This window comes from Rhinoraja longicauda, chromosome 8 (assembly GCF_053455715.1).
Source record: "Rhinoraja longicauda isolate Sanriku21f chromosome 8, sRhiLon1.1, whole genome shotgun sequence".
Classification (NCBI taxonomy): domain Eukaryota; kingdom Metazoa; phylum Chordata; class Chondrichthyes; order Rajiformes; family Arhynchobatidae; genus Rhinoraja; species Rhinoraja longicauda.
In genome coordinates, this window is record NC_135960.1 from 31,926,124 (window position 1) to 31,952,858 (window position 26,735).

The 26,735-nt window shown below is 42.6% G+C and overlaps 1 protein-coding gene across 5 annotated transcripts in view; it reads left to right on the forward strand.

Moving 5' to 3' along the window:
• Positions 1-17,272, forward strand: part of raph1a (Ras association (RalGDS/AF-6) and pleckstrin homology domains 1a) — a 145,482-nt gene extending 128,210 nt beyond the window's left edge. For 2 of the 5 annotated variants that reach the window (XM_078403547.1, XM_078403545.1), the window contains 2 exons: positions 2,409-13,224; positions 16,284-17,272. In XM_078403547.1, coding sequence (XP_078259673.1) covers positions 2,409-4,343 — 1,935 coding nt within the window. In that variant the 3' untranslated portion in view covers positions 4,344-13,224; positions 16,284-17,272. Of the gene's footprint in view, positions 1-2,408; positions 13,879-16,283 lie in introns of those variants that run through there. The other 3 variants (XM_078403542.1, XM_078403544.1, XM_078403546.1) reach the window with 2 other exon arrangements.
• Positions 17,273-26,735: the final 9,463 nt, after the last annotated feature.

Sequence of the window (26,735 nt, forward strand, 5' to 3'; positions counted from 1 at the left end):
TTAGAATTTTCATAGCTAACCAACAAAGACTTAAGATTGGATCTTGTAATAAGTTAGCACAAATTTAAGTACATTATAATGTGTTAGGAAAATGTAAGATATTGCCTGTGTTCCAACAATAGAGTGTTGTTTCCCATTTATCATTTGGCCATTTCTTAGCCATATTGGAAATTATCCCTTTTATCCCGAGGTCAATTTTAATAAGCAATCTAGAAGAAGAAATACAAAAAAAGTGCCTAAGCATAGGAAACCAGGAAGTTATAGTTTCTTGAATGAGATAAATAAATTTGGGGTGGGGAGTAACTAGTTATTTTAGCTGATGAGATTTAGTTTCTCAATGACGGCCAGATATAGATGTAATTGAACTTTTTTAATCCTTTTAACAAGGAAACTAATTTGAAATTGTTTGCCAGAGAATCAGTCCCACAGGCAAATTGTTCTTGGTAGCCGAGTAACTAGCCCTTAATGTCATGAGTGACCCAATCTCAAAAATGAGTATCAAACACAATATGTTGTATTGGAGATATATTGAACAATCTGTCCTGGAGACTGCCGAGCTTCTATATTGGATAATTGAACACGCAAGCCTGTTTGATTTCCTTCCTATTATCATGAACACTTATTCCCTCCACCATTTTTGATTCAGTGTTTTGCCAATTACAAAATGCACTGCAGTCACATGCCTGAGCTGATCCCGAGAGCACATTCCAAACCTGCAACATCTCTCACCAAGGACAAGTATAGCAGTTGCAAGACTACCAGCAAATAGCCTTCCAAGTCTCACACCATCCTAACCATCTAAATCTTGCAACTCCATACCCAACAACCCCTTGCGAGTACCACCACCTTCTCAAGGGCAGTTAGGAATGAGCAATATGATGTATAAATCCCCAAAACTGGATTAGAAAAAAACAGAAGAATAAATCCATTTTGAAGCATGGAATCCAAGCAAATGTTCATTGCTTTCTGTACTTTTCCAAGTCCATACCATTTATTGTGTCCGCAAGACAAAAATCTAGAGGAGACTTGGTGAGCCAAAGGTCAAGTCAAGTCAAGTCAATTTTATTTGTATAGCACATTTAAAAACAACCCACGTTGACCAAAGTGCTGTACATCTGATTAGGTACTAAGGAAAAAAAAGGTCTCTTACCTTGGTTTAAACTCGGCCTAGACTGTGGGGTCTGCTGATAGTAGATAGGTTTGGACAGTCTTTGGTTATACTTTGATTCCTTAGCACTTAAAGTGATTGAGTATTGTGCTTGTATCAAAGATCGACACAAAGTGTTGGAGTAACTCAGTGGGTCGGGCAGCATTTCTGGGGGAAATGGATAGGTGACGTCGGGACCCTTCTCCAAACTGAAGTGTTTATGTTGCTGGACTGGTAATCCAGAGGCTCCAACAAGTCAATTCATGGCAGTTGGAAAATTTATATTCATTTATTTGACCAAATCAGTAATGCTTAACACAAAGCTCGCAGCTTGTCATTTCAAAAAAACTTTGTTTGATTCCCTATGGAAACTAATCTGTGTCCCTACCAGGTATCCATACCAACACCAGTCTGCTTGTGTACCCTCTGAAATTATCTTGTGGCTGTTTTGTTATATTTTAAATGCCATAATTGTGGGAGAGACTTTGCCTCCTGGGTTGCACCAGAAAAGAATATCAAATTGGAAAGAATAGCAAACGGTAGATCTACTGACAAAGTCCACAGATGAATGATTGGAATAAAGAAAGGGAATTCTAACTTTTCTCAACGACATGAAACCATGTGGAGCATCTAATGTTCAAAACCAAACCTATCTGAGTTGAAAGTAGGAATTGTATTAGTCGTGCTTGGTGGTCATTGTCAAGCTACGAACTGACTCACAGAAGTAGAATGGTTCCACTCCATGCTCCTGCGCAGTAGAGGTGGAAGAGAGAAAGAGTAGAATGATCTTCCTTTCATAAGGCATTTATTAACTTCCAGCTTTTAAAGAGATGCTTTAAAAACTAGACTGTGGGATGGGGGTTACTATTGGAAATGATAATTATGATCTGGGCAGCACGGTAGCGCAGCGGTAGAGTTGCTGCTTTGCAGCGAATGCAGCGCCGGAGACTCAGGTTCGATCCTGACTACGGGTGCTGCACTGTAAGGAGTTTGTACGTTCTCCCCGTGACCTGCGTGGGTTTTCTCCGAGATCTTCGGTTTCCTCCCACACTCCAAAGACGTACAGGTATGTAGGTTAATTGGCTCGGTAAATGTAAAAATTGTCCCTAGTGGGTGTAGGATAGTGTTAATGTACGGGGATCGCTGGGCGGCACGGACTTGGAGGGCCGAAAAGGCCTGTTTCCGGCTGTATAGATATGATATGATATGATCTGATGCTGTGGAAAATTCTGGTAACTTTTTATTTATTTTCTTTTTATAGATCAGGACAGATTTGGTCAGATCCTACCCTTCACCTGTACCACCAACCTCCCCTCAGACCAGAATCAGTGTGTCTCATGTGGTACCACAACCCTCCCCACCACCACCACCTCCTCCACCACCACCTCCACCTCCCCCACCTGCTGCCTCGCTCATCAAATACAGCACAGTCAGCAGAGAGATGTCAAGCAAACGACCACCTCCACCTTCCTTTGCAACTCTGCCCATGGGTCAGCAGGTGTTCCCCTCATCTCCACCTTCACAACATGTGAAGCCCCGCCTGCTGTTGGAAAGTGATGATCAGAGTACTTCACCCATCACCTCAATCCCACCGCCCCCTTCACCACATCAGACAGCTTCTGCTCCATCTCCTTTTAAATCGGGACCGCCTAGCCCTTCGCCCATGGTTCCTGCCTTCACACCACCACCACCGCCACAGAAGTTACAACAGCAATGTGTGCCCTTACCTGCCCAACAACCCTTCATTCCTCCGCCGCCGCCACCACCACCACCTCCACCTCCTCCATTACCGTCAATACAGGGTGCTGTCACCAAAAAGATAGGGACGCCTTTCGAGGTCTCTCTAAGCCACAAACCTCAAAAAAATTCTAAGCCAGCAGCAGCTAGTGTTGTTCAGGTGGATCCCCCTCCTGCACCTCCCCCTCCACCACTTTCACTAAAAGCATCCAGGTATGCAGCTGCACAAATCTCACTGCCCCCACCACCACCCGCAGTTCCTTCTTCTCTTCCAGTGGGAACAAATCAGACAGCTGAATCTGCAGACCAAATGCCAATCACTCCATCACCTACTGTTTCCACAGTAAAACAGTCCTTAAACCAGTTCCAGCCTCTCCCTGCAGCCTCAACTGCAAAGTCATCACCAGCCCCAACTCAAACTCCTACATCTCCTCCAGCTGTGAAAGCAAAACCCAAATGGCAGCCTGGTTCCCTTCCATCGCCAGAGTTTCCCCCTCCACCTCCTGAAAGCAGTCTACCCCAACTTTCTCCACGTAGTCCCACCCCTCCTTCCACCCCAGTCAAATCAACTTCAATCAAAAAACCTCCGAAAATATCCAGTCCTGGTGGAAAGAAGCCACCTCCCACACCCCAGAGGCACTCCAGTATAAAAGGACCCAGTTGTACAGATGCAAGAGAATCCAGAAAACCGGTGGAAACTCTCAGTAATCAGTTTGAACAACCAACAATTCCTTCAGGACCTCCCACACCAGATATGACTTCTTCTCCACCTGCACCTTCAAAACCTGGTAAATTAAATTTGGCTGCAGTTAATTTGATGTTCCCACCAGGAGGGCCACCAAGCAAAGGACCAGGAGTTCCAGCTCTCTCAAAGGAGCCTGTGTCTGAATTTCCTTCACCACCTTCAGATACGGATTTCCCTCCCCCACCTCCAGATCTAGATCTCCTACCCCCTCCTCCATTGGAGATGGCATCTTCTGGCTTTTCCAATTCTGTCCCACCCAAAGTAGCAGTGGTGAATCCGCAGCCGCAAACATGGTCCAAATCTTCAATGAAGAAAGCTCCGCCACCTGTACTTCCCAAAAGGAGCGACAGCACGCGCTTAACACAGGGAGAGTCTTCGGAACACCAGGTTCCTCCTGTCACTTCGATGCCAGTATCTCCAAAACCTGCCTTGTCTGTGCAGCCTCATTTTCTGGCTGACCTCAATAGGACTCTACAGAGAAAGTCCTTCACCCGACATGGCTCATTGGCTTCCACACGGCTGTCCAAGGCGGAACACATTACTACCATGGACGATATGGCACTTCCTCCTCCTCCTCCTGAATTGCTTTATGACCAAGAAGCTGCCAACTCGTATGCATCTGGCAACATCTCAGGCTATGCAACATTAAGGCGTGGACCACCTCCAGCTCCACCCAAACGGGGTGACAACACCAAGTTGAGTCGAGACTTTTGATGAATCAGCTGCCTGTGCGCTGTTTACATGTTGCCCTATGCACTCATAATCTGCAGTATTCTGAGCGGTACATTAACTACTTTTCTCAAAATTCTGGCTGCGTACATCTTCCAACACTTAAATCAGTTACTCTTCGTAGGATTGCGTGTCCTTGCATCAGTGGAGTGTCGTGTTTCACTTGTAAAGTCAAATTGCTCTACTCGTGTAAATATAGATGCTTTGATATATAAAGGGACCTAGTACTGGGGTAGATGTTGGGTCCTGGGGTTCAAAGCTTCCCAGTTAGTAATACGAGGAAGGGTGGGGGGGGTGAATAGTTAGATGGGCCCTAAGGAAAGGAATGTTTTCCTTTCATATAGTTACACTAAATGTTGTTGGTGATTTGAGTTTGAAGAGTTCTGTCTTTATCGTCATTGGAAGACTTCTTAAGTGGCACCTTTCCAATGTAATAATTGGCAGACCTTTGTAATAGGAACCTCAGGTTTGAAGAGGAAGTATCCCCTTGAATTGTTAGGAAAGTATTGTTGTTTTCTTTTCTGTTGAATTTCAACATTTGCGTGTTGTCAAAATAATTCTGAGAGGAATCAGAGCTCAATCTCTCAGATTTTCTCACAGGGCAGAATAGATAAATACTTAAATCTAAGCAGATGGCAATGAAGATACAATGTATTTATCAATTTATCAGTTACCTGCTAGTGGCTAAATTATATCTGAACGAAGGGCAGCTTGAGAACACTGCAATTACAATGAAGTTACATAGACCAGAATGAACCTTCTCCAGGCCAAAGCATTGGGTTGTAAAACACACTCAGTTTCTAATCTCACACATTGAAAACTGAAGCATAGCAGTTATGTTTCTAAAATGTTGACATTTCTGAGCAATCGAAGGAACAGACACACAGGATACAGCTGTGTTTTTCGCTGGGTTACAGAAATTTCCCCTTAAAGAACTCACAAATCAGTACCCAAAAAATCTGGTGATGGGAATAAATGTGCTGTCAAGGAATTTATGTGGGGAGAAAAAAGTAAATAAATTAATTTTTTTAATTCAATTTTCTTGATGCATGGTCAGGTGTCACAACTTTGTGTTATGCAAAATTGGAAGAGGCACTGTTTTCTAGGAAGACAATTTATATTCTCCCCCTTCCCCCCCCCACCCACCATAATGCTGGGGTTACAAATGCATAATTTGCAGTTGTCTTATTTGTTTCCGTTTATACTTTAATTGAAGAGTTAGTTTGCAAATGAACCTGGTAGGCAAGAGGATACTATGTTTTATTATTGCTTTTAATCTTTCCGTTCTCAGCCAGTACAGTTGGTTTGGTACCCATCTGCTGAGGATGTCAGTACATGACAGGTTCACTGAATGTCCAATTGCAAAACAATGTGTACAACAGATGTCAAAATTGAGCTGGGTTATGATGCCTTGGGTCAAGTTTCATCCTGGCTTTGTAAAGAAGGTAATCACTTAGAAAGAGTCGCATACAGAATCCAAGTGAGTTAAAGCTCTTTCTGAGAGGAAATAGGAGATAGAACTGGGAGTAGCAGAAATTGCATTGAATAGCTGAGGAAAATTGAATCTGATGTAATTTGATGACAAGTCTAGATAATGAATTTGCCTCCTTGTTTAAACAAAAAGTTAGCTAAAAAAGAACCAAAAATTAGAAGAAACTATCTTTAAAAAAAAATCAAATCCTACCTGTGATCTCCTGGTCCACTGCTTTGTGGTCTACCACATGATAGTATCTGGATGAAAGTGGATGTATTGGTCTGTCTTCAAGAAACTCCAATGTTTTAAGAATCAAAAGGTTCAACCACATTCCTTGGTTATTTGGTGTTTTAGACCAATGAATAACTTCTCAATTTCTCAGGCAGGTTTCACAAGGAGAACTGGTACCCAGTTGCCTTGCAATATATAGTCAGGTAAGATTGGAGGTCACATGCAAAATAACAAGCACCTATCATCGGGTGGCATGTTTGCATTCAATGTACAGTCAGGTTACAATATCAAACTGATAACCGACAACAAACTAGCTTGAGAAATGCGTTGTGATTTATTGCACAGAGTTATTAATCAGCAGGTACATTCAAAATTCTGGTGAAGGACTTTGCATGATGGTTCATCCTTCAAATGTCATAGAATCTTACAGTGTATTCAGCCCATTGTGCCTACTGTGGCAGCTCTTCATCTCCAGTTCTTCCCCCATAGCCTTGCAGTCCTTCCATCTCAGGTACCTTTCCTCTTCCGTTTTAAAACAAAATTCTGCATCCTTTCAAGCACAAATAACAGATCATCATACCTCACTGTAAAATAAAATATTCATTCACTTCCTTTCACTGTTTACGCTAATTTTACTTATGCCAGCTACACCAATCCTACCAGTGAAGAGTTTTACCTTCCTTAATTAATTGCCTTAATTTTGAAGATCTCTTAAATCTTCACCAGTTTGCTCCATGAGCAATCACAGCTGCTTTAGTCTCCTTAAATAACTGGATGCCCTCTTCACTGGTTTCTTTTTCCCACTACGAGACACAATGAAAATTCTACACGTTTCAGCACTTTATTTATTGATGTGAATAAATCTGTATCCATCACTACCTATTCTGGGGTCATAGTGACAAAAATATAGGCTGCAACACTCACTCAAAATTAGTGGCCTAAATACTACCAGGAAAGATTTATTTTCACATTATGTTGCTATGTGATTGCCTGATTCAAATGCTCCTTGGTGCATGCCTTTTGCACGCCTGCTTGTACACTACTGAATTCCGGTGACGCCTTTTTCTAATGATTCCAGTTCCTACAATAGGATCTCTGTGTTGATATATTCTTATTCACTGCAGCACATTCTGTATAATGTTCTTATACACTACAATGCACCCTGCATACAGTCTTATTTGCTCCAACACATCTAATTTCCTACAGTATACCCAATGTCCAGAATTGTTAGTTGTACAGTGTTCTAATGCACTGCAGAACTGTAGGTATACACTGATGAGCCAAAACAGTATGACCACCTGCCTAATATGCTGTTGGTCTCCTAATATGCAGGTGTCCTGAGGTATCTGGCACCAAAACATTAGCAGCAGATCCTTCAAGTCCTATAAGTTGTGAGGTGGAACCGCCGTGGATCGGACTTGTCGATCCAGCACATCCCACAGATGCTCAATCGGATTGACAACTGGAGAATTTGGAGGCCAGGGCAACACCGTGAACACTTCATCGTGTTCCTCAAACCATTCCCGAACAATGTGTGAAGTGTAGCAGGGCGCATTATTCTGCTGAAAGAGGCTACTGCCATCAGGGAATATCATTGCTATGAAGGGGTGTACCTGGTCTGCAACGATGTTTAGGTAGGTGACACGTGTCAAATTGACGTCCACATGAATGGCCGGACCCAGGGTATCCCAGCAGAACATTGCCCAGAGCATCACACTCCCTCCACCAGCTTGTCATCTTCCTACAGTGCATCCTGGTGCCAACACTTCCCCAGGTAAACGGCGCACACGTACACTGCCATCCACGTGATCTAAAAGAAAACGGCACTCATAGGACCAGGCGACCTTCTTCCACTGCTCCAAGGTCCAGTTGTGACGCTCACGTGCCCAATGCCCAATGTAGGCGCTTTTGATGGTGGACTTAGGTCATCATGGGCATTTTGCGGTTATGCAGCCCCAAATGCAGCAGGGTGTGATGCACTGTGTATTGTGACACATTCCTCCTGTGATCACCATAAAGATTTTCTGTGACTTGTGCCACAGTAGACCTGTCGGTTCGGACCAGACTGGATAGCCTTTGTTGCCCTCGCGCATCGATGAGCCTTGGGCGCCCAACACCCTGTCGCAGGTTTGTCCCTCTCAGACCAATGTCGGTAGGTACTATCCACTGCTGACCGGGAGCACCCCACAAGCCTTGCCGTTTCTGAGATGCTCTGACCCAGTCGTCTGGCCATAACAATTTGGTCCTTGTCAAAGTCGCTCAGGTCTTTACTCCTGCCCATTTCTCCTATATCCAACACATCAACTTCAAGAACTGACTGTTCACTTGCTGCCTAATATATCCCACCCCTTGACAGGTGCCATTGAAACAAGATAATCAATGTTATTCACTTCACCTGTCAGTGGTCATAATGTTTTGGCTCATCGGTGTAGAGTATTTCCATTTTCCACAACACATGTTCTGATGGAGTATTTCCATTCACTGCAGCATAACCTGTGGAGAGTAAACACATTCACGACAGCACTTGTCCTGTATACAATATTCCAATTCACTGCAGCACAAGCTACCTACAGTATTCCCAATCATTGCAGCACTCCCTGCTAATAGTATTCCCATTCACTAAAGAGCACCCTGCGAATAGTGCTCTCATTCACTGCAACATATCTCAGTGCATTCAGCGCCTTCCCATTTTGCTGTAGCACAACCTTTGTATGGTGTTCCTATTCATTACAGCTTTGAAAACACCGTGGCTGAATACTTAGAATAGATCTTGGTGCCCTGTTCAAGCTTGATGTGTGTACATTGTATGGATATAATCTGAGTTGAATCAGGTTTTATACTTGGCTTGGTGCCATTGTCTTTTTTTCAGTTCATGTATCACCGAAGATTGAATGACCAATCTTTTATTTAATGGATTAAAACACAATGATACAATGTCTGTTGATCTCCTTGAATTGGAATTCTTAACAGACGCTATTGTGGTTTCCGTTGCATGTTACTTGTGTTTGAAATATTTAATTTTTTCTTAACATTGAAAGAATAATATCAAAAACTTAACTTTCTGGTATGTGATAATTTCAAGTTTGAGTACAATTTATTGTCAATATTTTTGTAAATTTGTTGGAATTTTTTGAAATTTGAATGTATTCATGGGTAAACTACATATAACACAGACTAGTTACTTGTAAGACCTTGAAAATCATAAGGCAGGGAAAAGATTGTTTCCAACCATTTCAGATGCCAAGTTGAGAACGAGTGCATTCTGGGATAAGAAAGAATGTAAGGGATTTAATGAAGCACTTTTCACAATCAGGATGTGTTCCAAACACATAGTAATTAATTGACTGCGTTTGTCGTTTTGTAACACAATCAATTTACATGGCACAGTTCAAAACTAGCAAGATAAATTATTTTTTTTAATCTGCTCAGAAAGAGGCAATCGGCCCATCTTAATTGTGTCAGTGAAAGAGCTATCTAATTAGACCCATTCACTGACATTATTCCATGTACTGCAGTTTTTTTCATATATCTACTTTGCTTTTAAAAATTGCATTGAACCTTCCTTCAACATGCTTTCAGGCAGTGAATGCCAGATTATAACTCATTATGCAAAACTATTCTTATCTTTCTACTAGTTCTTGGCAAATTATTTTAATTCTTTCCTCTGACTTCTAACCTTTCTGTTTTCTTTATTTACTCTGTCAAAATCCTTGCTGATATTAGCTCTCCCTTTAATCTGTCATGGCCTAAACATAAACCTGTGCCTCTGTTCTCTCCACGTAAATACATTTCTTCATCGCTGATATAATTCTAATTAATCTCCCCTTTAGTATCGCCAACGCCTTGACATTGTTCCTGAAGTATAGTTACCCGAAGTGAATATGATCGAACATGGTCCCTCAGCAAAGTACTAATTGATGAATAATAATATTTACTATGGTGTCTTTGCCTTTGTTACTTACTCATGTTTATAAAACCAGGGATCTGATATTCTGCTAAAACCTGTTCCAGCACCTTCAATTACTTTAATATATATAAATCTCCAAATCACAGCTCAGGAACCACTCTCAAATGATTCCACTTAGCTTGTATCATCTCATTCTTAGCTTGAAATGTCTCAAATGTGCCGCCACGTGTGCATGCTTTAATTTTTATTAGCCATATTTGTTTCTACTCCTAAAATTTTGCTGCAAACTTTCATGTAGTTTACTGCTTTTGAGATTCTTGCTATCTGCAAAGTCCTAATGATTATTTATTGAAGAGTTGAGGTCCTAATACAGACCTTGGAGAATACGTCTGCATATGCTTCCTTGAGGACTGACAAACAGCATCCTATTTGGCTATGATTTTGTTTGAGAGATAAATGTTAATTAAAATATTGTTTGTTTTTGTGAGGAATAAGTAGTTGTTGTAAAATATTGTAATAATATCTCATATCAATATGTTGAGTGCTATTGCTATAAAGCAGTTTTCTCTCTGTCCCCTTTTAGCTATAGATTGCAAAAACGATTGGATCATGTAATCCACCCCCATAAGAAAGGGAAAGGAACTTGAAAACATCTTGAATATGTTTTTCCAGAGAGCCAATAAATCTGGCTGCAGGTTGTAACTTTGGTCTGGATGCTTTGGACATTTAGTGAGAAAGCAGGGATTCCACATCGGTTGAGTGATGGGTTAGAGAATAATTAATTGGATTCTGATGGATAATTCTCCAGAACAGGTTTGTAAAGCAATTCATCTTTCTGATCATGCAGATGACTTTTGCATCTCCCAATGGCACCTGGCTTTGTTTTTCAGAAATTAGCAATTTTATAGATTATGTATGCCCTTCTCATTCTACATTTTATGCCTTTAATTATTTTTAAATTGTCCACTTTAGTAAATATAAAAGCTACATTTTCAAATCGCTTGTGTGGGATTAATTAACTAGCCTACATTGAGGGATGTGAGAGTGAGGCTTCTATTGTATCACATTCCAGCCCTGTATCTGCTGCTCTTTAAACAATATGACCGATCATACATTTAAAAAAGATGGGTTTTTCTCATTTCCATGTAACTTTTTTTTCAAATTCAGAAAATGGAAATCTAAAATACAAACAGAAAACATTAAAAATCACCTGGACAAACTTCATTTGTGATCAGAGATAATATGCTGATGATAGCAACAGGAACAGTCTCATGATGAGTATTTTTGCAGACTTCATTTTCATGTATGTTAATGAATACCCAGCAAACAGTGGGAAATTGGTTTTATTTCCTTTACTTTAGTAAGAGAATCAAGAACAGGGGACTGCGTTGTTTACAGTCTCCAAAATATGAAACCTGCTCATGTATTGGCTTACATTTTAGCTGATGCTGAGAGAGTTTGTTCTTTGACTTCTTCCATATTTAAGAACACAATTCTGAATTAACATCAAATAACTGAAAAATGGTATGGTAATTCCTCAGTATAAATACTATCTCTTAATTTCCACCCCCAATCCATCTGGTACAATAAAAATGCCAAATGTCTCAGAGAACTTGTTCCAGCTTAAAATTGTGTAGTAGTCAGTGTGTATAGACACTGTGTATAGACATTAACAACCTCTATTAATTATGAGGATAATTCAGTTTGTTATGTGTTGGAAATGGAATGATTGAGGACCCAGACTATGATCAGAGACCTCTTGTCAGACGCAAGCAGTTTAGGTGATTTAGGCAGTGTTTCCATTTTGTTGTTACTGCCTTTCCATTCCGCACTGTAGATGGTTTCTGTCTGATAAATCCTTTCCCCATAGCTCCTTATGGAACAGGTCAATGTGTTTTGTACTGGCAGAGTTGGCTGTGACGGAACTGAAGCAGAGGTCTCCGAGTGTTATTACTAAACTTTGATGGGGAATGATGTCTTCTACTTCCCAAAAACTGCCCCTGCAAGGAGCAAATGGGAAATCTACTTTTTACTGTCAAATGCTTGCTGCACAGTCAGTATATAAAATCCTTCACAGAATGCTTGCTGGTTTTAGTTTTAATCAATTAATGCATTAGTGATCTAACACTATGAAGAGAGAGGAATTTATAGGCAATTTATATATCTACTGTGAGTATCATTGCCTGAATTTTAATAATTTTAAAATGAAGCAATGTTGTGGATTTTTAGAACAAAGCCTTCTCATCCATCTATTCAATTTCACTGCTGATATGGATAAAAAGCCAAAATGAGGAAGGGCAGGGGTGAATGTGAAAAAGGACAGAGTTTGTACCAAAGATAAAAATTATTTACTTTTAGCCAAAGAATTAGTAGTAGATGCTGAAATTATTGGCTGGGGGATGCTCATGGTTAGTGTCTCAGTACTGCCATACTTCTAATTTTGCCATTGTTGATATGGCATGAAACAAAATCCATCATGAAATGCAAAGTTAATGCAAAGGAATTGGGTTTCTGCTATGATTAATTACTGATCTGTCTGTTCATTTGTGTCTCTCAATCCCCTCCCTCCAGTTAGATGAGCATCCCAATTTTTAAACGAGGCAGACTCAGATGATTATTCTGCTTCTGTCTCTACTGCTATAATCATAGACCCCACAGGCCAATCTTCTGAATGCAGGATGTTAACTGCAGTTTTGGCAAAGACCAGTGTCAACATTGCTGCTGTGTTTCTTGGAAGCTGCAACGTTCTTCTTTTGTATTGTGCAGTTGATACATAATTCTCATCATTCAAATTGAATTCAATCATTATTGACTGTGTTTCTGTATCAGCTGTTGTAGAATCACTGGAGGTGGCGTTGGAGTTGATTGAAGGAGGCATATGTGTTTGGTGTAAGAGGTTCGGGACATGAATAATTCACTACTTAACGTGGGCTTAGCTCCTTGCTGGAATCCGTGTAATTCTTGGGAGACTGGGGAATGTTTTGCCTTAAATTGGACACGAGTATCAACCTTCACCTCATCTGGACTGGCTAAAAACGTAGCCATTTGTCACCTATCATGATCAGTTTAAAAACATGTTTCTGTATTATGTTTTGTTAAACAGTGCTGATTTTGTTGCTGTAAAGTTGTTTATGAATGCTGCTGGTTAATTGCAGGGACTGTTGGCTTGCTCTCTGACGTAAACCAACTGCCATAGCTTGCTATTAAAGGCCACTCTCATCACTGCTCTGGGAGTGCCCAGCTGGCTGGCTGCGGTAAGGAAACGATCATGTGTCAGTCGGAGTGTAATATTGTATATAGTTTCTGCCCCTCCCCATGTTCATTTTAAGAGAACATATGCAAGTTCTTTTTTAAAAATGTAAACTCTAAAAATGTATTAATAATGGAGAGTGTAAATGCATGACAAGCTTATAACAGTTTTTATGACAATAAAATGAGTTCAATTTATGCGTAAATCTCATGTTCAAATGTAACCTCATTCAGGCTAAAGTTCAAACAGTCCATTTAGAATATCCTGTGCACAGTTTCCAATTAGATGTATGGATTTTAAGGAATGGTCATCTTGACTCACTTCCCTCCACACCCCACCTCTTCATCAAAATAAATTGCTGCAAAGGTCTCTCCCAACACACTCCAGAATTGAACCATACAGCCAGAAATTAAAATATATCAACGGAGGAAATCCATTGGGACACTGGCAAACAATTGATTCTTGCGTCATTAGGTGGTAGTGGCCTGCTTATCAGTTACATGTGTGTCATTCATGTAGGAAAATAACTGCAGATGCTGGTACAAATCGAAGGTATTTATTCACAAAATGCTGGAGTAACTCAGCAGGTCAGGCAGCATCTCAGGAGAGAAGGAATGGGTGACGTTTCAGGTCGAGACCCTTCTTCAGACTGATATCAGGGGGGCGGGACAAAGGAATGTATGTCATTCATATTATTCTGTATTTGCTGTGTGTCAGGAGTATCCCTCTACTATCTGGCAGCAACAGATAGCCAGTTATTTCCAATCTGTGAGAATTGTACACCTTGACAGTCTTGATTGGTTAAATAAAATAACAACCTAAAATGCTAGAAATCTGAAATAAAACAAAATGCTTAACAGGTCCGGCAGTATCTGGAGCGAAAACACACTGGATTTCTTGGTTGATTATTTGATTGTTTAATGCTGGAAATACTAATTTAGTCAGGCACCAATTTTTCGACACGGAAATCTAAACTGATCCTACACTAATCTTTTCTAGTTCTGAGGAAAGGACATTAACCTGAAACATTAACTGCTTCCCCAAATGGTGCCTCTCCTGTTGAGTGTTTCCAGTATTTTATGTCTGCTCTTCCCGTGGCATTTCATTGTAGTGTCAGCCTCAGTTATGGATTCTAGTCCTGGAATAAGGCTAAAAGCCACAGCTGAATACGACAAGTCTGGTAATGAGGAATGAATAAACATGGATGAAAAATTGTACAGCAACCAAATATGTTATTGTTCAGGACCAGAGCAAACAACATACAGGATGTTTCCAAAAGGTGTGCTTCAGTAGCTCTGGAACACATTTGCTGGTTAAACCATCTAAATAAAACCCTTTAACCTGACCACCAGGTTGACTTGATTCCAAGAAAAAGATCTTGGGGCGATTTAACGTTTTAGCAAAGGGTGTAGGAGTCCTGACAACCAAAGCAGCAGCAGAGACAGCAAGGTGCTAGGGAACAGAGGGGGCAGCAGCAACACCGAGAGTATCATCAGAAAGTAGCAAGAGGGCATGTAGGGAATGAGTGGCTGAGGATATAGCAAGGTTGGAGAATATCAGCTCGGAAGACAATGAGGCCTGGGAGGATAAAGCAAACACAGGAGAATGTGTTACAGTGGAGATAAGGAAGCGAGCATCAAATATTTCAAGAGACCTGGATGGGATAGCACTACTTTGAAGACAAAAGATTGAACATATATTTATGTTGGAAGGGAAATTTTATAATGTCAAAGGATTTCAGACTTTACAGTAGATTTCTTCTATTTTAAATTATAAACTTCAAAAACACTTGACATTCGCAGCATCTATAAATTTAGTAGTATAGTGTTCACACCAATCTTTAAGCAAAACAAACACCCTTGCCACTCATGTGGCCACCCTAGGGTGATATTCCTTCCCTTGTTTGAGAGGTGTCCCCATCAGACTCTGTCCCTCAATTTCCAGTAGCAGAGGAAACTAGACTGGTTCACCCCCAGTCTTGGCTTTGCCGCACCAAAGTTCAGCGTGTCCCTCAGCACGTGCTCCTGTGTCTCCGAATGTGTCCCTGGAAACAGCTGATAAATCAGAGTCCTCCGTTACCGAGCTGCTCCAGATGAACCGTGATAAGGACCCTTATCATTATGCCAGCCTCTTCAATCCACACTGTGAAGAGGTCGGCAGCCATCCCTCCATAGCAGCCGTCCCTAGGGCAGTGTGTATCGATAGTAATATTCAGTCAGTGCAGGAAGGATCTGATTGGGAGACATCTCTCACTGGCAGCCAAGTGAGTTCTTGGTGCTTGTTGATGAGTTCTGCCAATGAGGAATTTTGCCAGACGAACTGGGCAATCTGCTCAGGGAACCACGTCACAGGATCTATCAAGTCATTGTCCTGTAGTGCTGGGCTGACCACTGCCTGCTGGAATTGTGGTCAATGGTGTTCATCTGGAAGACTTTTCCACAAAGGACAGCTGGCAGTGTCCAGTTGACAGGCAGATCCTTTGCAACACCAGGGACAGGAAGAACCTCAGCAGGTTGGTGCCCACATGCTTTAGCTCTACACACAACCTGATGCAGTTGCACACAAAGGTGACCATCAGGATAAGGGTGACGTTGGCATGCTTTTGCCCCCATTGTCTGCCAACGTGCATCGTGACCTGACAGACCCACTCCATCTTTGATCCCCAGATGAACTGGAAGATGGCCCAAGTAATCGCCGAGGAGGACGAGCCTTACCTGCGCTATGTACAGCAGCCCCGAGAGCCCCTCACACCAGAAATCCAAATTTTCCTAGTTATCGAGAGGGAGTGCTGTTTCCATAATCCCAATTTTTGCTTGACCTTGGCTTTCAGCTCCAGCCAACCAGATCCCCAGCACATTCGGGCTCAGCATGGCATGGCCTCACGCTTCTTTCAATAACTCTGGCTCTCAATGCCAACTCAAACTGATCGCAGATGCTGATCGACCTGTGGCCACCCATGGATCTGAGCAGAAGATGGTGACATTGTCCATGTACAAGGATGTTTTGATCAGTGTCCCCACTGCCTGCCAATGTTATATCCCTCTTATGTTCTTGTCCTTCCAGATGGATTCAGCATTATGTTCCATGCAGCACACAAAGAATTAAACTCCCACAACCATTGGCTTACCGGCTTAGTTATACTTGGCCCTGTGGGACTGAGTGGGTCTGGACTTACAGGAAATGTACAATGCTATGCTTTTGGCTGGCAGCAAGTCAGACTCCATGAAGAAGGGCATCATCGCCCTCATCTACAAGCAGAGGGGGAGAAGGATGACATCAGAAATTGAATTCTCATCTTGCTGCCAAATGTGGACGACAAGATCCCATCCAAGGCCTTTGCCAACTGGGTCAATCCTGCTCTGGGATAGGTCATCCACCTGGACTAAACTTATGCTGTACCTGTCAGGAAAATCTTGGGCAGCCTGGAACTGTTCATGGATACCATTGCCTATATGCAAGAAAGACGGTTGGACACCTACCTGGTCAGCGTGGACCAGGAGAAAGCCTTCAACAGGATATCACACTAGCGTACGTGCGATGTACGTGCTCTCCAAAATGGGCTTTGGGGAGGGAATCGGGAACTAGATCCAACTTCTCTACCCTGATATCTGTAGTGCAGTCCAATTCATTGGGTGGGAAACATAGCTTCCCCATCAAGTCAGGTCGGGGAGGATTTCCCACTCTTCCCCTATCTTTACCCCAGCAAAAATATTCAGTTCTAACAAATTAACTGGAAGTGCACATAGCCTGCTGACTTCAGATGGGACTTTTCTGCACAACAACACGTCTCTCAGTAAGGTGAAGAAAGAATTACAAACCATCAAGGAGATAAGCGCCATCTCAGTTGTTATCAGGCAAAGGAACCATCCCACCAATAACTAGAGACCAGTCCTGAACTACTATCTACCTATTTGGAGACCCTCGGAATATCTTTGATCACACTTAACTGGATTTATCTGGCATTAAATATTATTCACATAATTCCCTTTATCATCTGTCCGTGCATTGTGGATGGCTCAATTGTAATCTTGTATTGTCTTTCCGTTGACTGGTTAGCACACCTCAAAAGCTTTTCACTGTACATAACAATAAACTAAATTCATTTCAACGTTGAAATTTTGTAAATTATTGCTTATTAATTGAATGTAAAATACTGTGTCCTACTAAAAATATTTTTGTTAGATCAGTTTCATCTACATGACTGTTGAATACTGTTGAATTTATGCCTGATGGAACATGAGACAGAAAACTTACTAGAAACATAGAAAATAGGTGCAGGAGTAGGCCATTCTGCCCTTCGAGCCTGCACCGCCATTCAATATGATCATGGCTGATCATCCAGCTCAGTAGCCTGTACCTGCCTTCTCTCCATACCCCCTGATCCCTTTAGCAAAAAGGGCCACATCTAACTCCCTCTTAAATATAGCCAATGAACTGGCCTCAACTACCTTCTGTGGCAGAGAATTCCACAGACTCACCACTCTCTGTGTGAAGAAATGTTTTCTCATCTCGGTCCTAAAAGACTTCCCCCTTATCCTTAAGCTGTGACCCCTGGTTCTGGACTCCCTCAACATCGGGAACAATCTTCCCGCATCTAGCCTCTCCAACCCCTTAAGAATTTTATATGTTTCTATAAGATCCCCCCTCAGTCTTCTAAATTCCAGCGAGCACAAGCCCAGTCTATCCAGTCTTTCCTCATATGAAAGTCCCGCCATCCCAGGGATCAATCTGGTGAACCTTCTCTGTACTCCCTCTAAGGCAAGAACGTCTTTCCTCAGGTTAGGAGACCAAAACTGCACACAATACTCCAGGTGCGGTCTCACCAAGGCCCTGTACAACTGCAGCAGATCCTCCCTGCTCCTAAACTCAAATCCTATTGCTATGAATGCCAACATACCATTCGCTTTCTTCACAGCCTGCTGCACCTGCATGCTTGCTTTCAATGACTGGTGCACCATGACACCCAGGTCACGTAATGTATTTCTAGACTGCAGATGAAGCCACTAAATGCCCTGACACAGTTCAAGATAGCATTATTATAGCACGATGTGATGACTAAGCTTGAGGTGCATGAAGAATTACCAATATCAATATATGGCCAGGAATGGACTTTATTCAAACTCAAAATCAAATGAAATCAACCTCCATCAATTTCAAACATATATGAAATTCATGCTAAGTACAGAAATGTAACCTGTCACACAGAATAAAGTTTTGAAAATTGTGGAATCGTTGGAGATAAAAGTGCTCTGAAAAGAAAGCTGGTGACCCACCTGGAAGACTTTGCGATCTCACCTTCCTGTTGACCTTGTGGCTTACGTTAATGGTTACAGTTTGGCTTCGGGGAAAAAAACACCTTCTGTTGAACCTGGAATGTGTAATCACATGTTCTACGAGTAAACAAACTGCTCTAAACTAGATTTTCTTATGTTGCCTCCAGCAGATGTTTTCTGAATAGAGTTATGACTTGGGATCCCAATGTGAAGTTATGGAGCTTCAGTGTAGGGGGATTGCACAACAGGCGAGGTCACAACCCCTGACCCATACTGTTGCCACTCAACGCCTTCTGGAGTGCAAGCAGTGAACTTCAGGTCAGCACTTACTGTGGCTGCCAGTACAGCGGGCCCATCTTCTGTCCAAGCATCTGTTCAATTGTCGCTGTATGCTTCCAATTTAGCAATTGAGGAATATGCACGATATGTCCAAAACGTCTCCTTGATTGGTATTGACCCTTACTTAGTGCCTGAAGCTGAGATCCCGTGACATTTCCCAACTGCCAGAACTGAATTCCATGGACATAAATAAATAAATGAATGTAAATAATTGTGAGTACGCATTAAACAAGAACAATTGAAATGTATATTTTGGCAAATAATAATTCAAGAACAAATTACACTTTGAAGAGTTGGGATATTTGCTTAGTCTTTTTCTTATATTTTATGTTTGGAACGACTTCTGTTGTGGAACAATTCGTCAGTCCTAATTTGAGAGGGTGTTGCAGTTGAATGTTGCGGCTGCACTTTGCTGCAGCTCGGCTTCTCAGACCCTCGGGTTGGTCTTTTCCCATCTACGTGTCTCTGGCTCCCTCCCGGCGCTCTGAGTGTCCCGCCGTCTCTCCCGGTTCCTGCGCTCCTCGCTTCTCCAGGCTCGGCGCCCCTGCTCCGCGTCTTGCTTCCTGCAGCTCTTCGGCCCCTCGACGCTACTGCTGGCCCTCCAGCCCTTCTCCCCGTTCGCCATCTGCATTAGCGGGGCTGCCAGACTCCGTTTTCACTTGGCTGGCGCTCAATACCTCGAGGCTAGGGCCGCCGAGCAGAGCTGTGCCCTGGTCCTCTGCCTCGGCTCCCAGCGCCCAGCCCATCTCTCGCTGTAGCTCGGCCTCCGCTGCCGATCAGCCTCTCCCCGGCTCCTCATCCACAACCTCCTCTTCGGGCTCGACACTCCGCTCCTCCTCCTCCTCCAAGGCCATCTAGCACAGCTCCCTGGGCTCTTCGCCCTCAGGCCGGGGCGGGTTGCCGACCTCCAGCTCTCGCTGTTTCTGCCCCTGCAGACCCTCCAGGCCCCTCGGCTCAGGTTCTTCCCACTGCTCTTCTCCCAGCTCGCTCAACCCCGTCCTTTCCTCCCCCTCCTCTTCTCCCCCCGCCGGCCGGTCGGCGGCCCTCTGCTTCTCGGCCTTGCTCTCCTGCCGCCCTTCCCGGCTGTGTTCCCTCTTCTCCCGCCGGCTGGCCAGACGTCTTCCCAGCTGCTTCTTGCATCCGCGGGCTTTGCAGCCCTTCTCCCGGTTCCTCTTCCGCCGCTGGATCCTCCAGCTTCTTCCCCATTTGTTCCTCTGCGTCACCATTCTCGTCGCCTGCGACCGCCTGACGCCTCCAACCGCCGCTCGCTTCAAACAACCATCTCTCGCCTCCCCTACACGACCAATGTTCGCCAACCACTTTACCTGTTGTTGTCCCTTCAGCTCTCGCTTTGCTCTACCATCATTTCCCCTCACTTTTGGAATTCTGAAGTACGATAACTATCTCTCACAGTTACCCCTATTTCCACAATTTTTAACAGCACAATAATTTACCATTTTGGCGGGTTTTTTCAAGGTAAGAATTACGTGTTGCATGTGTTATTAATGTATGCCGGAAGCTGCTATGTACTCCAGATTTGACCTTATGACCTGTGCAATCCCCCTATTTGAGCAGTGACTCTCAGACTCGCATAAAATGCAGAAAAACGGAATTTATTGGCTGACCCACTCGAAGCTATGTAATTGAGTATTCAACTTGAACTTTTTGACCTGCAGTACTTTGACTCCCTTTACTGCAAACATCATGAGGTAAATCCATTCAGTTGCAATAATTCAAAAATGTTTCCAATTATAGCTGGCACCCATGACGTTTCCTTATCTTTTAGGAAAAGTACATTAATTTACAGAAAAGTGTTTTCTCTGCGGAATCTCAATGTCAGAAAATATATCCATATCTCCAGCAACATAGCAAATAAAGTGTGATATTCCCAGAAATTGCCTTCCAAAAGTAGTGCAAAATATCACATTAACCCTGCAAATGCATCCACTGGTAAGTTTATCTCATTAATTATTATTAGATTTTTGAAGATATGATGAAAAAGGTTGAAAAAGGGCAGAGCTGTAGACGTATCTATGGATTTCAGCAAGGCATTCAACCACATTCCGCAGATAGTGAAGGTAGTTGCCAAAAATTGCAGCAGGATCTTGATCAATTGGCCAGATGGGCTGAGGAATGGTTGATGGAATTTAATATAGAGACATTTTGGGAAGTCTAACATTGGGCAGGACCTACATAGTGAATGGTAGGGCTCTGGGAAGTTTTGTAGAGCAGAGGGATCTAGTAGTGCAGGTACATAGTTCCTTGAAAATGGCAAGAAGGGTAGATTGGGTGGTCAAAAAAAGGTGGCCTTCATCAGTCAGAGTATTAAGTATCAAAGTTTGGAGGTCATGTCGCAGCTATACAATATGTTGGTGAGACCACATTTAGTGTATTGTGTTCAGTTTTGGTCACCACGTTACAAGAAAGATGTCACAGGGTTCAGAGAAGATTTACAAGGATGTTGCCAGGACTCAAGAGCCTAAGCTATAGGGAGAGGTTGAGCAGGCTAGGACTCCTCCTTGGAGCACAGGAGGATGAGTAGTGGTCTTTAGAGGTGTGCAAAATCATGGCAGGAATAGATCAGGTAAGTGCTCGGTGTTTCTTGCCCAGAGTATGGGAATCGAGAACCAGATGACATAAGCTTAAGATGGGGGGTGGGAAACTTTAATAAGAACCTGAGGGGTAACCTTTTTACCAAAGGGTGGTGGGTGTAAGGAAAGAGCTGCTGGAGGAGGTAGTTGAGGCAGGTACTGTCACAATGTTTAAGAAACATTTAGACAGGTACATGGATAGGATATGTTTAGAGGGATATGGGCCAAATGCAGGCAGGTGGGACGTGTAGATGGGACATGTTGGTCGGTGTGGGCAAGTTGGGCCGAAGAGCATGTATGACTCTGACTCTAAAATTCAGTTTAATTTGTAAACCAATAAATATCTTAAATTTAAAACTAATAATACAATGTTAGCATGATTTTTTTTAAATCCCAGATCATTAGCAAATCACAACAGATGAGGGCTATAAAACTGATTTTCAGTCAATTGTGCTGTCAAACACACAAAAACATCAGTCATGATTCCCGTTTCCCCTTGGTGGTGTGTAGAGGGAGGTGCTGATAGGGTCAATGGTATTTCACACTCGGAAGGATGGGTGATGTATGCAGAGTAGCACCGTCAGATTTGATCTCGTGTGCATGTGGTGTATGTTCAGGAAAATCTGATAGGGCTGTTGTAGGGGTGCAGAATGAGCCTCACCCATGCAAATGCTGAGATGGTGTTTAGACATGCTCCAGGACTTATCCGGTGGTGAAAGCTGCAAAACAGAATGAATGTTTCAAACATTTATGTAAAAACAATTTAATAATAATAATAATAATAATAATGCATTACATTTATATAGCGCTTTTCAAACACTCAAAGACGCTTTACAGGGATTACTAGAACATAGAGTAGAAAATAAATAGATAAATAAGTAAGCGAACAGAAAAAGGAGACAGAAGGTGAGGTGACGGTCAGTGGTTGAAGGCAGTGCTGAACAGGTGAGACTTCAGTGATGTTTTGAATGTGGTGAGTGAGGAGGAGTCTCTGACGGTTTGGGGTATTAAAGCATTATTAAATTAGACAACTCGAATTGTTAAAATAATTGAATTCTAGGAAACACAAAAACAAACATCTAAGTTCTCATAATTAAAGTTTAAATTACCTTAAACGTTCCTTTTATTTATTTGTCTTCATTGAAATTAATGGAGTTCATGATCCTATTCCAGGTCTAACTTTGAACAGGTCAGTGGACATTCCCTGCGGTGTCGGAGGTGTATGGGGAGAAGGCAGGAGAATGGGGTTAGGAGGGAGGGATAGATCAGCCCATGATTGAATGGCGGAGTAGACATGATGGGCCGAATGGTCAAATTCTACTCCTATCACTTATGACCATATGATTTAACTGTTGGGGAATGGGAAGGAAATTTCCATACCATTGGTTGGACCTAATGAAACCAGCTTCAAGTTGGGTTGGAGAATTTCTACTGAGTATCTCGCAAGAAAGTCAGGATGTCCACTTTCGCACAGACTTGTACTGGAAGGTGATTGCTACGTTTGGGGGAAATGCCAAGGCTACCAACATTTCTCCAAACATTCTGAACTATTATTTTAAAGGCATAACTAAACCTAAATCTAAACTCGATGAAGACTTAGTTCCTGAGCATTTGGGGGCACGGACTTTTTGCACGACAATTAGAAGTCGCAATTTGATTCGAAATCATGATAAATGGAGACCTGGAGAAATATATATCATTAATAAATAAGAACAAACTCACCACCAAAGAAAACACAATGAAAAGAAAGATTAAAATTCAACCATAGAAAAAGACTTGCAAAAGGTCTCCAGGCAAAGAAAGGTTGACGAGAAATATGTTGGAAAAATATTAAACAATATAATCGGGAACAAAAAGGAAATATCAAATTAACTTATTGTAAAAATATCAAATGTAAAACCAAATTGTAACCATTCTACAGACACAATCTGGAGAAGAAAATAATAAAACAGTAAACTTCAAATGCTGGAAAAATACTAAAATTAGAGAGAGAGAGAGAGAGAGAGAGAGAGAGAGAGAGAGAGAGAGAGAGAGAGAGAGAGAGAGAGAGAGAGAGAGAGAGAGAGAGAGAGAGAGAGAGAGAGAGAGAGAGAGAGAGAGAGAGAGAGAGAGAGAGAGAGAGAGAGAGAGAGAGAGAGAGAGGGAGAGGGAGAGGGAGAGGGAGAGGGAGAGGGAGAGGGAGAGGGAGAGGGAGAGGGAGAGGGAGAGGGAGAGGGAGAGGGAGAGGGAGAGGGAGAGGGAGAGGGAGAGATGGAGATGTCAGGTCAATGACTTCATGCTTGAACATTCCTACATTTTCTACATTCATGACCACTGAATAGGTCCAGAGCAACGTAGCACAGTTAACTTTAGATGGATAGAAGTAAAGGTGATGTACTCTTCACTCAAAGATGCAGTTGGAAAAATAATGTAGGAACAGATAACCAAAGGACAAATGTGGTTAACTCAATGGTAAAGACAGTGAGATGGCAGAAATATTTCATAATTGCATCGGTTTAGCAAGGCATTAAAGATATTCATAATATTAGAAAAAATATAACAGAACGAGTCATGACATTTAAAAGAGAAAGGTGTGAAGTAATTTCTAAATGAACTAAATAAACTAGAATTGTTTATTCTTGCACCTACCAACAGATGCCAGAAGAGAGACAGCAGGAGCAGCTATAAATAAAATTATTTTGAGAAAAGTGAATATTGCCAAACCACTGGTAGATGGCTAATGCCATTCTTTTATTTGAAAAGGAAAATAGAATAGGTCTAATGAACTATAGCTAAATTAACTTTACATTGATGGTGGGAAAGATGGTAGAATCTTCACTCAGATATCTTGGAAAAGCATCTGGGCACTGAAAATGCAACAATGAATAGTTAGCCTGATTTTCAACAGGTATGTTCATGTTTGAGAGACGTCATTGAATTTTGTTTTGAGAAAGCATCAGAAAAATGAACAGGGGTAAAGCAAATGTAATATTTGTGCACTTCCAGAGGCCTTGATATGATGATACCAGAGAGACTCAGAATCTGAGAAGCCATCAGACAAAGAACAGAATGGAAAGAGACCTGAATTCAAAACTGAAAGTAGGGATTAATGTTACACTGCACCTTAGTGTTGAAGATGTGTTCCCAAGAACAAGTGCATGAATTAAATCAGCACCAAAAGTGGTCATCACTGAGATCTATTTACAATATATATTAATGATTTGGACGAGGGAATCGAATGCAACATCTCCAAGTTTGCGGATGACACGAAGCTGGGGGGCAGTGTTAGCTGTGAGGAGGATGCTAGGAGGCTGCAAGGTGACTTGGATAGGTTAGGTGAGTGGGCAAATGCATGGCAGATGCAGTATAATGTGGATAAATGTGAGGTTATCCACTTTGGTGGCAAGAACAGGAAAGCAGTCTATTTGAATGGTGGCCGATTAGGAAAAGGGGAGATGCAACGAGACCTGGGTGTCGTGGTACACCAGTCATTGAAAGTAGGCATGCAGGTGCAACAGGCAGTGACGAAAGCGAATGGTATGTTGGCATTCATAGCGAGGGGATTTGAGTATAGGAGCAGGGAGGTTCTGCTGCAGTTGTACAGGGCATTGGTGAGACCACACCTGGAGTATTGCGTACAGGTTTGGTCTCCTAATCTGAGGAAAGACATTCTTGCCATAGAGGGAGTACAGAGAAGGTTCACCAGATTGATTCCTGGGATGGCAGGACTTTCATATGAAGAAAGACTGGATAGACTCGGCTTGTACTCGCTGGAATTTAGAAGATTGAGGGGGGATCTTATAGAAACTTACAAAATTCTTAAGGGGTTGGACAGGCTAGATGCTGGAAGATTGTTCCCGATGTTGGGGAAGTCCAGAACAAGGGGTCACAGTTTAAGGATGAGGGGGAAGTCTTTTAGGACCGAGGTGAGAAAGTTTTTTTTCACACAGAGAGTGGTGAATCTGTGGAATTCTCTGCCACAGAAGGTAGTTGAGGCCAGTTCATTGGCTATATTTAAGAGGGAGTTAGATGTGGCCCTTGTGGCTAAAGGGATCAGGGGGTATGGAGAGAAGGCAGATACAGGATACTGAGTTGGATGATCAGCTATGATCATATTGAATGGCGGTGCAGGCTCGAAGGGCCGAATGGCCTACTCCTGCACCTATTTTCTATGTTTCTATCTGCAATACTGACACTTCCTGCCCAGACCTGTTCTTCATGAACATTGTCCCAGCATTAATTCTCCCGTGGCTCCGTGCGGGCAGTGTGGGTGGGGCAGAGAAGGGGGCCACTGCTGAGGACGGGTGGCAACTAACAAGCCTTCCAGATACCACGGCCTCCCTCATCACAATCTCTTGAAAGGAAGCTGCCGTCTGCTCCTTCCTCTGACTCTGCACATCTTCCTTGCGTAGAGATTCCACTTTGGTGACATGCTCATTGGTGGCTGTTGGCCTTTGAACGTGCAGTTGAACGAGGATAGCTTCCCTCACATTCAACAGAAGGTGATGAGAAAGATTGGAGGATCAGTGTAGACTGATCAACACATGAAGAAGGTGCGAACAATCCCTTGTAGTAGCCCACACTCACCCTGCCAGATAGGATGCAGTCCTGAGGCCCACATCTCAGTGCTGAGTGTCAAATGCCAGTCCACACAGGCAGTATCTCCACACCAAGCTGTGGGCAGTTCGATGGGAGAGCAAGTGGCGAGGGCAGGGGTTTTAACCAAGTTACCGGGTACCTGTGAGTGTTCAGATTAGAGGACCAGGTGCACACCATTGAATCAACACTCTGAACAATTTGCACTCTGGGATCAGAATATAAACTGCAAATTTATGGATGTGAATGAAGTAGGAGGTTATGTGTGATTAGCTACTGAATTTAAAGAGGCGTGTTAATTGAAAGATCAAGTAGCAAGCACTGTTTAGAAAATTGTAATTAGATGATGAGGGGTGGATGATGTTTCATATGGAGCATGATCTGTTTCTATGCTGTAGGTTTTATATCGTCAGTATCCATTGATAACTCCTATGCCGTTGTGCAGCATGTCTGGTCAGCTCAGTTGGATGTGAAACTGGCAGGAATACTGGTGCACTGCTCTTTGCTTGCCACCTGAGGGAGCTCTCAGATCACATTTTTATTCATCTTCAATCAGCAATCACCCTGCAACCTGTCGTACTCATTTGTAGCCCCCTTGCTTTCTTAGCCACATTTCTATGATACCCATTCCTCTTCTGGTACAGCAGTCTCCCGCTCTAAAGAAAGCTACACATCTGTGAGGCAGATATTGTTGTTGCTGCAGTAAATGAAGATCAATTGGAACTGCAGATGCTGGA